This window comes from Poecilia formosa, unplaced genomic scaffold (assembly GCF_000485575.1).
Source record: "Poecilia formosa unplaced genomic scaffold, Poecilia_formosa-5.1.2 Scaffold808, whole genome shotgun sequence".
Lineage (NCBI taxonomy): Eukaryota > Metazoa > Chordata > Actinopteri > Cyprinodontiformes > Poeciliidae > Poecilia > Poecilia formosa.
This window is the reverse complement of record NW_006800747.1, coordinates 58033-71711: the sequence shown is the minus strand read 5'-3', so window position 1 is coordinate 71711 and position 13679 is coordinate 58033. Positions and strand designations below refer to the sequence as shown.

The 13679-nt window shown below is 36.3% G+C and overlaps 1 protein-coding gene across 1 annotated transcript in view; it reads right to left on the bottom strand.

Annotated features, from left to right (window-relative positions):
* The window catches only part of LOC103131673 (contactin-associated protein-like 4), a gene marked incomplete at its 5' end in the record, with an annotated part of 58564 nt that overhangs the window by 8042 nt on the left and 36843 nt on the right, over window positions 1-13679 (bottom strand). The window contains 3 exons of the mRNA XM_007543375.1: window positions 635-859; window positions 4372-4611; window positions 9516-9734. Coding sequence (XP_007543437.1) covers window positions 635-859; window positions 4372-4611; window positions 9516-9734 — 684 coding nt within the window. The remainder of the gene's footprint in view (window positions 1-634; window positions 860-4371; window positions 4612-9515; window positions 9735-13679) is intronic.

Below are 13679 nucleotides of genomic sequence, written 5' to 3'. Positions count from 1 at the left end.
ATTTTGAATTTTTTCTCAAAATTTGGACATTTTGTTCCTCAGAATTAAGTTTTTTTCTCAGAATTCTTTAACTGAATCTCAAAATTCTGACTTTAATATCAGAATTCTGAGGTTTTTCCTCAAAATTCAGATTTTGTTCCTCAAATTTATAAAGTGAATGTCATAATTCAGACTTTAATATAAGAATACTGACCTTTTTCAGATACTTTAGATTGTTTTTTACCTAAAAATTCAGACTTTAGTCTTCTCAGACAAAAGTCAAAATTGTGAGGAAAAAAAAAACAGATTCATTTTTTTACTGGCCCTAATCTTCTGTAAAAAGCCCACCACCCTTTACATCAGTAAGCGAAGCTGCTGTGCTTCCAGATTGTAACAACTGCTGTTCTCCAGAAAAGACAGGAGCTGCATGAGAAGAATAAACCAAAGGAAAGTTTGAGTGATTGCTGCTGATGTTTGGATATTCCTCCAAACATTTCTTGAACCTTTCTGAACTGATGTGTGCGTGTTGAAATGGCTTTAGACAAGCTAACAACGTGTGACAGAGCAAATCCATAAAACAGAGAAAAGTAGCTGAATGAACAAAAGGGCCATAGGTTATAAGATCAGAAAATCTTTGTCTGACAAAAGTCCTCACCATGTTTATTGATGAGCAGGATCAAGTATTGCCTGTAAAAAGAGCTGACATAGAGCAGCGGCGCGGGGCTTCGACTGGTCCTGAAGCTCAGGGAGACGTCGTCTCCTCTCAGTGTGATATCGGAGTAGATGGATGAGTGCAGAGAGCTGCTGTTCTTGCTCTCCTCATATGGCTTCTTTACGATATATGTGATGGATGTTGTCGGCTCAAAGCTGCCTGAAACTTCTGGAAGATAAAAAAGTCGGAGTCAGTTATCCGTGGGCAAGCTGACGGGAATCCTGCTAAAATGTGGCCACAAACTCCAGTGATGGAGTTTCAACCAGGTTAGCATTAGCATTTTTTTCATCACAGCGACGACACACGGCATGCATATGAAATGTAGTGTTGACATGAAACATTTCAACTCCTGAATTCTGATGGGTTTTTCCTTCTGAAAGTAAATGGTTTAATTGCACCAACATGTTAATTTAATATATATTTTTGCTAGGATTACATGTAGAGCTATAGACTTCTTACAAATATTTCTAAATTAACACCAAAAAATCACAAAAACAATCAACGTGAAAAGATGTTCAATATAGTTTAATTTTAAGAAGTACACTGCAAAAACACAAAGTCTTACCAAGTAATTCTGGTCTAATTTCTAGTGCAAATATCTTAGTACACTTGAGATAAGGCAAAACTAACTTACAAGTAGTAAGCAAGAAATAGGAGCTTATTTTAGGTCAAAGATCCTTTAATAATGAAAGTTCTAGTTACACTGGCAAATTATTTCACTCATAAAATATTTCCCATGTTTCCCATGAAACAATCTGCCAGTTACAAACATTCACCTATGACCCCAGCAAAGCCCAGCCTGTTACCTAGCAACCCCAGTGGAGTTCCGCCCGTTACCTAGCAACCAGTGCCAGCACGGTTAGTCAGCTGGTTTTATTGCTGTAAAATGGCTGCTAGGAAAGACATTTGCTTCAAAGTCAACAGCTTTATGTAACATTCTGGGCTTAATCAACTTTTAACCAGCTAGAATTGCACAAATAACATGTTCTGTTAAGACCCGCTTGTCAAATTAAAAGTATCTTATAATTATATTCATTATATCAAGATTTATGAATTATTTTTATTAGTCGTAATATTTCAATCTTAAATGTTGTGTTTTTATTAGCTGTGAGAAAAAAAATCATTATTAGCAGAAATAAAGGCTTGGAAATCATCTTTGTGTAATTAATCTATGGTAGGGATGTCCAAAGTGTGGCCTGGGGGCCATTTACAGCCGTTCGAGTGGTTCTGTCCGGCCCTTGTCCACAATTTAAGAAAAGCACAGACATATTTCACCAGACTCTTCATGGTGATACATTTAAAGCAAATTAAGGGAAAAAGAATAATGTGGACAAATTAAAATAGTGTTCAAATAGAAAACTTTAGGAACAAAACATTCAAGTTTTATTAACCACATTTTTTGCTCTCATTTTCATTTAACAGAATGTAGCAGCAGAAACACACATTTCAGACTCTTTCCATCAGGTTAGTAGAAATTATTAAAACATAGTGAATTTAGTTTGTTTTTACAATAGAATTTTTTTTCCATAGCAAAATAGATATTTGGTGACCCACAACTTATTTTAGCTCAACAGTTGTGGCCTCTGTTGGAAAAGGTTTGGTCTCCTCTGATCTGTATGATACACTAATTACATTGAGCTAATGTAATAAATAAGCTTTTCAAAAACATTCCTATTATTGAGTAATTTCTGACTTGGACAGCTATAGCAACTGGAACGGGAGCCTGGAGATGCCATTGATTTGAACTGGAACTTCAGAAAAACATGAACTGAATTATTGGGAATGTAACATTTCCAAACATAATACAGTAAACTCATAATGTTAATGTCCCATGCTACTTTAACCACACAGCAGGCATGCTACTGAATTTATGGGACGTAGAAATCCTTTAAAGGTCATACACCAATAAGAAATACAGTCAATAAACACCAGCTGTCTGTGGTTTCTGTTGCAATTGTAACAGCATGTTTAGATTAAATCTTGCAGCAACAATATTTCTCGCTCTCTGTACTACATTTTAAGATTAAAAATAAAGTTATCATTAATAAAATTAGTTAATGCGTTAATAGAAACATGTGAAGTACCTGAGCTCATCATCTGATGTATAAAAACTTTGAAAGAAGTAAAACAAAACCCAGCTGAATGCTGTGTGTGCCAGACGTCACTTTCCAGTGGAATAAAGTGGCTGTCAAATTCCTCTGAGAAGCTGGCTTATGTCGCTGCCTGTCACCACTATATGAACCGGCAAACAACAAATATTATTTTGGAGGGCCTCTGGATAACATGTGCGGACTGAGCTGTCAAGATAAAATGCAATAAAATGCAGTAACATAGGCTGCTGTTCAAACACAGACTCATATCCGGCTATATGAGAGGAGCGGAGTGGCTTCTGAAAATCAAAACAAGCCGGCGTAATAACAAAAGATGAAGACAACAGGAGGAGGAAACTTCTCAGGTGTGAAGTTTATCTTATGGAAGGTGACAAAGTAAAGAAAAACACGCAGGGAATCTTCTTGAGTTTTATACAAAACATGTTTGCGCAAAATCATCCTTAGATAATGAGATTCTTAGTTTGTTTGAGCTTCTTTCAGAATGAGAAATAAGCTGCTGCTGTTGGCCACGGCCCCAACTCAACATTTACACTCGCAAGTGAAAATGGATGTGCAATGGTACATTCATACAACTTTGAAAAGCAGAAATGGAGCCTCCTGCACAACCAACAAGAATGCAGCAAGTTGTTCCTGGATGGTAATTCAACAAGAAAACACTTGTCTTTTCCAGCAGCCATTGTAGAGCACATGCAGCGGTAAAACCAGCTGACCTAACATTCTGGAGCACAGCTTTGGTTGCTTGGTAACGGGCGGAACTCTGCCGGGATTGCTCGGTAACGGGGTTGCTCGGTTACAGGGTTGCTCGGTAACGGGGTTGCTCGGTAACGGGGTTGCTCGGTAACAGGGTTGCTCGGTTACAGGGTTGCTCGGTAACAGTGCAGTGCAACTCAACAATTGGGAGGGTTTTGAAGCGACTTGTTTTTCAGACACCAAAAAACAAATTCATTGCTAAAAAAATGGCTTGAGTTTTTTTTTTTTAAGTGCTTCAGATGTTTTTAGAAGCAGTTGAGATGCAAATGGAAGTAGAAAAAAAAGTAAAATATGAATCTTTTTGGAGTCTTATTTTCATAAAACACAGTTCTTAATAACTGTGTTTTATTGAAGTTTCTACTGTAACTCTGAGACAATCAAAGGTTCCCAATCTGCATAATCAGTTTTTCTTCCCCCTTGTGATAATTTGTGCCAGCAGGAAATGTGCTGCCCTACTTTAAATCTTACAAACCTATATTGAACTACATGCTGAAATTATAAATGATCTCATATATCCAAGAGAATTAAATTGTCAAAGCAGCTGTAGGGATTAGAAACTTCAACAACCCAATTTGAACTCTCAGTGGAGATTTTCTTTTAATTTCTTGACAATATTAGACCATGTTTCCCCCAGGCTTTCTTTCTTTTGCTGCAGCTTGTGATCTGTCAATTAATATCCTGCCAATCTTCATGTAGGAATATCTAGTGGATATAAATCTACAAAAGTGTGAAAAACCCAATTCTCACTGTAGAAAGTTTTTAAAACCTTCAGGGTTTTTTCTTATGAATTTCCTGGTAGAGTTGTCAGTGTGTCTGCACCTTCGTGACAGAAGACTCCGGTGTAGGCAGAGCGGCTGCAGTCACAGGAGAACCCGCTGGCCCTTTCCACACAGCGACCCTGGTTCTGGCAGAGCGCTGCGTAGCTGCTGCAGTGCCCGGGGCAGCCGGGTCGGACGCCAGGTGTGATGCTTGCCCTCTCCTCCAGGTCCAGTGTGACGCCGTTCAGCTGCAGAGAGCGGATGCAGCCCAGAAAGCCTTTCTGCCGTGACGCGGTGCCTCCTGCAAAGAAAAACCAAGAGCACCACTATAGCTACACCAGCTCTTTTTTTCTCATTCCTTGTTAAATTTGAATGAAGGAGGCAAAAACCTGGTTTGTACTCTCACTCAGTCTACTGTAAACTTGCTTCCTTGAATAGGTTATTGTAGGTCAATGAGCTACAAAACATGGTGATTACACTTTTGGCACACACAAAAAAAATGCAGATTTTAGTGTGCATGTTTGCCAAATGAGATTATAGTTATAAAATGTTATTCTAATTAGTAGAGTTGTACTCTTCTAATTCTTCTTTCTTTATTAATTGCCAGTTAGTTTGTCGTTTGATTGGTTTTCTTAAGTGTCACAAAGATGTAGTGACACTTTATTTATGTAATAAATTACCGAACTGGATTTTCACCAAGTCATAATTTGTTAAATCATACTTCATCACCTGAACCTGCAGGTGAAAATTAGCTCTTTTCTTTTGTATAACCTGGTGCCATGCACCTCTTGGTTAAAAGTAAATGTACATTGTTTCATTGTTTCTGTGAAATAAATATAAATTATAAGGCAGAAAGTTGTTCCTGTGTGGTAAGTATGACAAATCACTTGTCTTTTCCAGCAGCCATTGTACAGTGAATGCGGTGATAAAACCAGCTGACCAAACGTGCTGGAACTGAGTTTGGGTTGCTAGGTAACGGTGGAATATCAGGGGTTGCTACGTAACAGGCTGGGCTTCACAGGGTGTTACATTATGGAGGTTTTTAAAACAGCTACTTTTCCAGACACCAAAAATCATTAACCAGTTGGGTTTGTTTTTAGAAACAGTTAAGACCCAAATAAAAGTACAGAAATCTACAAAATGGGAATTTTTGTATAATAAGCCCCCTTAGTTCTCCTCCTTTCATGCCAATATGTTTACAAATCACTGCCTTTTTCTGTGGTACGATATGTCACACAGTAGTAAAGCAACAACATACGATGGGTAGCATTATTTTTTGGCTTTTTATTGATTAACTACTTGACTGATGGGCCATTTGCTGTGTGATAATAAGTCTATACTCTGACAAGCGAAAGGAAACCTGACTCTCCTTCCACATGATAATTAACATTCAACGAATCAACCAAATGCAGAGACTTGGCAAAACAACATTTTTCCTCCAGGTCCAACCTGCCCACCCTAATCTGTGCATCACAGACTGGAGTCGTCTTCCGGTTTGAATTTGAAAAACCTCGATATGCTCAGTTCAAACTTTCCGGCACCATTACTTTAAAAAATAAATTTTGGCAGATCTAAATCTAGTCCACCTACTTCAGGTTTTGCTGTAAAGATTAGGAAGAAATAACAGTGTGCACTGGAGAAAAGTCGTTTCCTAAGGGATGCAAATAAATGACGACTAAATGAGGGAAAAGGACTGGAGCTGCCTGCAAGACAGAAATCCTGTGAGTCAGACCCAAAATCCTGCATGACAGCAACAATTTCAGCCATTTAAGCTGTTTTACTTTCCTACCACACTTTGTTAGAGCATAAACCTGTTGAAGGGCCTGTTCTCACTTCAACAGATAGAGAAGCAGGGGGACAATTTACCATCGACAAGCATATGGGCACTAAACTTCAGACAAAAACAACTTTTCAAGCAAAATAGCTGGAAATTAAGAAGAAAAACACAACGCTGCCAAACCAGGCTGGCAGTCATTTCATATTTCACTTAAAGTTTGAGCTTTCTCCTGTTTACCTGGAAAATCTTTGACTTTGAAACTCAGAAATTTTAATGTTTTTTTCCCCAAAATTTCTGAAAATTATTGAAAAATTTCTTATTTTCTCTCTTTTTCTGAGAATTGTGACATTTTACTCATAATTTTGATATCAGAATTCTGGCTTATCAAAATTTTGATTTTTTTCTCAGAATTCAAAATTCTCTCAGAATTCAGATCAGAATTTGATCCCCGAAGATTAAAGCCAGAATTCTGAGATTAAATTCCAAATTCTTTTTTGTTGGTGTCCCTAATCGTGTCCCGTATAAATGCTGCTGTTTGCGGTCGAACGTTCACGCCTTGAAGGAAACCGTTTGGTCTCTTAGGGTTGTGTAATTTCTCATCTCAGTGTTTCTCTGCTTTAGTGAGATTCCACCCGACATCGCTGCGTTGCTTCCTCCAAAAGCTGTTTTAGGACAGACGATTTTTGGGTTTTTCACTCAACTATACTGCTAAACTCAAAAATGTGTTTTCTTTTCAACTGGGACACAATTTAAAGGAAAATAAACATGATGCTATCTAGTGAAAAAAAAATTATAGAAAGAAGCTTGGTTAAGTGTAAGTGTCACCATTTTACTCAAAGGGACAGTGCAGCTTACCCAACAAGCACCCACTGTAATCTTTACACCAGTGCAGTAAGCCATTTATCGGAGTATGAACACTTTTGCTGTTTTGTGAGTTTTCTTTTCACACACGGATAAAACAACAATTCTACAGGAATAGAACTGGGAATCCTCAAATCCACCTTGAATAAGATCTTTGTCGACAGCACAACTGATGGCTCAGAAAGCTGTGGATCTCATAATCCCCACATTCCCACTTCCATTCAAACGTCCCATCAACGTCCCGGCGATCAGACCAGTGGATTCTGATCAGAGTCTCTTCTTCATGGCTGCTGTGAGAGGATTATGAGATTAACCCCGTCAGCCAGTCAGTTCTGCATCTTTCCAGCTTCATCATTATTCAGCGTTGCTTTTATTTCATTCAACATTCATGTGTGTAAATGTTCATAATATTTGCAGAGATAAATCCCTAAAACCAAGGATGGATTTCTTTCTTCTGTTAAATTATTGAGGAAAACCTCAACAGTCAGTTTCCTAAAAGCACTTTGTTGATGATTCAAGGGAAAATTAATCATCATCGTTTATTAAAATTAAGGTCCAAAACAAAACCTGTGACATACTTGTAAAGCAGGGGTCCCCAAACCTTTTCCTGTGAGGGCCACATAACTTTCCCCTTCCCTGGTGGGGGCCGGAGTCAGTTTGTAACAGAAAAAGTGTGACGATTGCAGGAGCCTAAATGTAAAAAATTGTTTTCCAGAAAGCACAATCAAATAACCCTCTCTGGGTTCTTCACAGAACAAAAGTCAGGAAATAAATAATAACACTATTAATGAAATAAATAATAACCAAATAACCCCGTCTGGGATTTTCACAGAAAAAATCCAGGAAATAACACTATTTATGAAATAAAATACCGTATTTTCCGGACTATAAACCGCATCGGCAAAGTTTTTTTTTTTTTTTAAAAACCAGTAAACATGATACATATAAGCCGCACCGGGCTAGAAGCCGCAGATATCTCTGCCGCTCCACAATGATGCAGCAGCAGCAGAGGGGGGCAGACACCCAAAATTTGAGTCATTACAGGTCAATTGAATATCACATTTATTATGGTTGAAAAAGAAAAAGTTGCCAAGTTTAGATTTAACTGAACTGATTACGGTAGTTTCCGAACAGTAACTGTAACAGCAAAAGTGCTGATCCTTCCGTGTCTGCTACTAGCATGAGCTAAATGAAAATGGGCGCTTTCTTCTTCTTCTTTTTTTTCTTCTTCTTCTTCTTTAGATTTCAACAGCAGCTTGCATCCATTATTGTTGCACTACTGCCATCTACTGGATCCTAATATCTATACCTCAAATTCTCATAATGATCCCAGTATTATTAAAAAAACGAAAAATCCTCTTTTTCCCCTCAATGCTATTTAACTGATCAACAACATTCTCAAATTTCAATTCCCTATAAAACCTAATTCCGTTTTAATGGGCACTTTCTTCTTTTATTTCCTATTTTGACTTCCAATGACTCACTTCCTGCTAAAGAGCCCCCTGGTGGTTGAAGAAAAATTTACATAAAAGCCGCATGGTTCAAAACTTAGGAAAAAAGCAGCGGCTTATAATCCCGAAAATACGGTATATGAAAAAAAAAAATCTAAATGCTCTCAGTTATTGTTCAGGGGGCCGGACCAAATGTGGAGGCGGGCCGGATTCGGCCCGCGGGCCGTAATTTGGAGACCACTGTTGTAAAGAGTACAAAAACGTGTAAAATTCACTTTTTCCACATTTTTGTGCTTCCATTTGGGTTTTTACTGCTTCTAAAACAGACGAAACACTTAAAAAACACCCAACTTTTTCTTGGCAATAAGTTAATATTTTATGGTATCTAGAAAATAACCTGTTTCAAAAATATTCGAAATGTAACATCACAACTCAGCAGGGAATAAACCGTCACCTAGCAACCCCAGCCAAGCCCAGCCTGTTGCCTAGCAACCCAAGCAGAGTTCCAACACATTTGATCAGCTGGTTTTACTGCTGTATGCACTGTACAATGGCTGCTGGAAAAGAGAAGTGTTTTGTTTTTTGATTTTCCATCCAGAAACCCTTGCTTCTGCTTTTCACAAATGTAAGGTTGTATAATTGCAGCAATTTTCACGTGTGAGTGTAAACATCGAGTTTGGTGGGTGTAGCCAGCAGCAGCTTATTTGGATTTCAAATGACCAGATGCCCTAACACAAAAGTCAGTAGGCTGAGCAGACTAAAATATCATTATCTAAGAATAATTTTGTGCAAAACAAATATAATAAAAATATTTTGTATTCCCCATAGACCTATTTTAACCTGTTCAAGGGGACATAATAGATCACCATCAAATAACAAAACAGTCTTTTCAGACGCTCAAAGTTTGCTGAAACTAGCAAAGCTACTTAATCTCAAAATCAGCATTTCATGTATAATGTGATCTGCTCAGATCTGATGAAAAACTGCTTAGTTCAAACTTCTGTTCACCTTGTTAAAGAGCAACGTCCTGCTGAAAGCTCGTTCTCACCTAAAGTGAGCATCACAGTTCGTTCTGTTGTCAAGTCATATGGGAAAACTCCCACCTTTGCTTCTTACCTATAAATAGCTGGCTGTTGAGCTGCAGATGAATAAATCCATCAGTCGGAGCTTCTTGTAGGGCAGCAGGCAGGCCGTCGACGCGCAGCGACGCCTCCTTCACGTTTCGCTCCGCTCTCACGCTGTGCCACCGGTCGTCATTTAGCGGGAGGTCGGAGTGCACTTTGACCTCCAGAGGTCCGTTCCCCACATCAAAAGAGAAGACGACCTCTGTGGAAGCTGACGAAGATGAAACATAAAACCATAAAATAAACATAAAATAAACACTTATATTTATCATGCCTTTCATGAGTAAGAAAGATTAGCTGTATATTTTTTCTTTGATTTTTAATGAAGTAAACAGACACAAAAATCTGTAAAATCCTTTTTATAAAAATAAAGACACTGTTTGTGGATGTTGGCTAATTTAATCTGTGTGAAATAATTTCTCTCAGTTTGATGCTGAGAAAAACAAGTAAATGTTCAAACAGCTCAGTGAATAAAATGTAATAATTTATTCTAAAAAATTGCTTCACAATAATTGAAAATAGTTTTTGTTCTTGGACTCAGAGCTGTAAAATGAGAGCGTGATGTGAGTGAAGTGGAAATATTTTGGATGTGTCCATCATACAAACATACTACAGAGAAAATAATGTAAAATAAAATTAAATTATGAGAAAAAAGTAATACAATTACAACAATAAAGTCATGATATGAGAATAGTCATAATATTTAAAGAATAAAGTCAGAGTCTTATGAGAATAAAATCATAATATTAAGAGAATAAAATTTAATAAACAGAATAAAGCCAAAATAATGATAATACAGTCAAACTATTATAAGTAATATTTATGAGAAAAATGTTGACATAATAATAAAAGTGTAGAATTATGAGGATAAAGCCAGAATATTATGACTCATATTATTTCAACTTTATTTTTGTACAACCTTATTCTCTGAATTTTATGACTTTATTCTTGTAATGTTGTAATGTTATAATTTATTCTTGTAATAATCAAGTTTTATTAAGCAGCACATTTTGCTTTTTAAACATTTATTACCATATTTCTTTGCTCTAGTCATTTTTAAGGACGGTTTTCTCTCATCTGACTCTGGATTGCACCGTTTTTAACAAACGTTTTGGCTGGTCGTGTTCCTCCATCATGACATGTCGAACTGACCGTCTGCTGACGGACAGACGTACGGAAGCCAAGAGCTGCCACCAACATGTTTCTGTGTGTGCTGCTATCGCCCAGGTTTAATTTAAATACATTCAGTTTATTTATATTACTCTGATTCACAACAGAAGTCTGGAGGAATTTGCCAAGACGAACAGATTTAGTTTAACGCTAAAACGTAAAGTCACTTTAATTTAATCATATAGAAAGAATTAAAAGCTTTTCACATTTTAATGTAGTTATAAAACATCGCAAAACTTTGTTAGGCTGCATAAGACGGAGTATTAGAGCCATGCCAGGAAAGTAAAATTACAAGAATAAAGTCGAGATAAGAATTAGGTTATAGTATTTCAACTTTATTCTCATAATACTGACTTTATTCTAAAAATATTGACATTAAATAATAATTTAAATAATAACTTATTTAATCATTCAAATAATGACTTTATTCTCACAATTTGTTTACTATATTCTCATAATAATGACATCTTTCTCATATTTACTAAAGTAAAAAAATTAATTTAATAATTTATTAATTTAAATGATTTTATTCTCCCAATATTATAACTTTATTCTTGTAATTTTATTTTTCTTACTATGGCCCTAATACTCCATAATACATTCAAAATATACAAACATGTGAGGCTAATAATAAACCAATTTAATGCTGACTTTTTACTGTTGTCCAAAAACAAACACAGATTCTCTTGCCTACAGGATTTATTTATGTAAAACTATATTTATGATTGTGATTTTCATTAAATACGCTCTAGAGAAACAAAAATAAAAACATATTTTTTAGATGGATGGAAAAGCCATATGCGCTTAAAACACAAAGTAGAAATTTTTTATTTAGCTCCATTTTTCATGGACGAACTGTTTTTCTCTTCATGTTTATTCATTAAGTTTCACATAAGAACTGTTCCCACAGCCGGTGAAGGCGGACGGATTGATTTGTTGATGCCGTTTTATCTGTCTGCTCTCTGTGTTGCAGTTAAAGTCCCACATTCACTAATTTCAACCCGGGCGACAGGCCAGGACTCCTGGAGCATTTCAGATCCGTCCTTCTCTGCTTTAAGTACTATATCACCTTTTCCACGTTTTTGTACTTCGATTTTGGTTTCCACTGCTTAAAAAAACACGCTGCCATTTTTTTGGCGATAAATTAATGTTTTTTAGTGTCTGGAATCATGAATCATTTCAAAAACCTTCCAAATGTAATGTCACAAATCAGCAGCCATTGTGACCCTTGACCTAGTAACCCCAGAGCAGCCCAGCCCGTTACCTAGCAACCCCAGTGGAACTCTACCCGTTGCCTAGCAACCTAAGTAGAGCTCCAGCACGTTTGGTCTAGTTTTACCGAAGTCTGGTCTGGTCTGCTTCCTCAGAAACAAAACCAAACATGAAGAAACGTCATTCAGCTTCTATTCACCATAAATCTGGAACAAACCTCCAGAAAACTGCAAATAAATAATAATAAAGTCATAGTATTACAAGAGTAAAGGCATATGTGAATAAAGTCAAAATAATGCGAGAAAAAAGTCGTAATAATACTGGAATAGTCGTTAATACTTAGCGAAAAAAGTCAAAATAATGAGAATAAACTTGGAATATTACTTTATTCTGATTTTATTTTTACTTTCTTCTCATAATATTATGAAAATAAAGTTGAAATAATACGAGCATAAAGTCATTATGACCTGTTTAGAGTTGCCTTTGATTAGTGTAAATTGAACGCTGATCAATATATTTGATGTACATTTGGCTGATGATTTTAATGAAGAAATTTGACAAAAAGTAATGTTTATTGCTTGTTTCATAACTGATGACTGTTTTATATTTTTATGAAACATAAAATAATCCCTTGAACTGCCTTGTTGTTGAAATGTGCTACATAAATAAACATGACTTGACTGACAATGGCTGCTGGAAAAGACAAGTGTTTTGTTGTTGACTTAACATCTAGAAACCACCTGCTGCATTATTGTTGGTTGTGCAGGAGGCTCCACTTCTGCTTTTCCAAGATGTAAGATTGTATAATTGCACTTCTGTTTGCAGCCACTTTCAAATGCGTTTAAGTGACAGACTCTCTAAAACATCTCATTCTGAAAGGAGCTCAAAATTACCAGAACTGATAAAAAAAAAGTAAAATCTCAATATAAAAGGATGATTTTGTGGAGAAAACTGTAATGAACATGTTTTGTATAGACCATATACCTATCTTATACTCCTAATCACTTGGGGAAACGAAAGCAGAGTGCTTTTCTATATTTTTCCAAAAACCACAATAAAAAATCATGATAAAAACTGCCACTCTCTTGTTCTAGTTGAGAAACTATAGGCTGCTGCAGGACTGAGATAAAAATGAAAACACGCACAAGCAAACACTCTCAAGGAATCATAACTTAATTTGGAAACAGCTGTCTGGCTCCAGTCATGTTATGAGTAATAATGATTCAGAGACATCTTAACTCCAGCTGTCACGATAACAATGCAGTGCAACGGAAACCTGCGTGCGCTGAGTTAACAATGAGTCTTCTTCATGGAGCAGCAGCAGCAGCGTTCGACTCAATCTGTCTATTTCTGCAAGCTAGCTGCACTTTTACTCACACGCTGAGTGAATTTACAAGATCTAAGATCAACACATGAAGTTTATATACAACTTAATGCATCCAGTATGGGGTGAAAAACTCATCTTTGTTTTGGCTCATATCAAAATCAGGTGGGTCTTTGGAAAATAAAGATAAATAATGATTTATTTCCCAAGGAAAAAATAATGATTTTGTAAATAATATAATATATATGAATATTACATATGTAATACACATGTGATAGTGGGATGGATTATGTGTATTACATGTGTTACATATAATACGTATTATATGTAATATAATATTATATGTAATATGTTTTATATGCAACATAATACCTATTATATATATATATATTTATATATATATTTATATGTTGGTGACCAACAGGAGCTCAGGAGGGCTAGAAGAGAGCT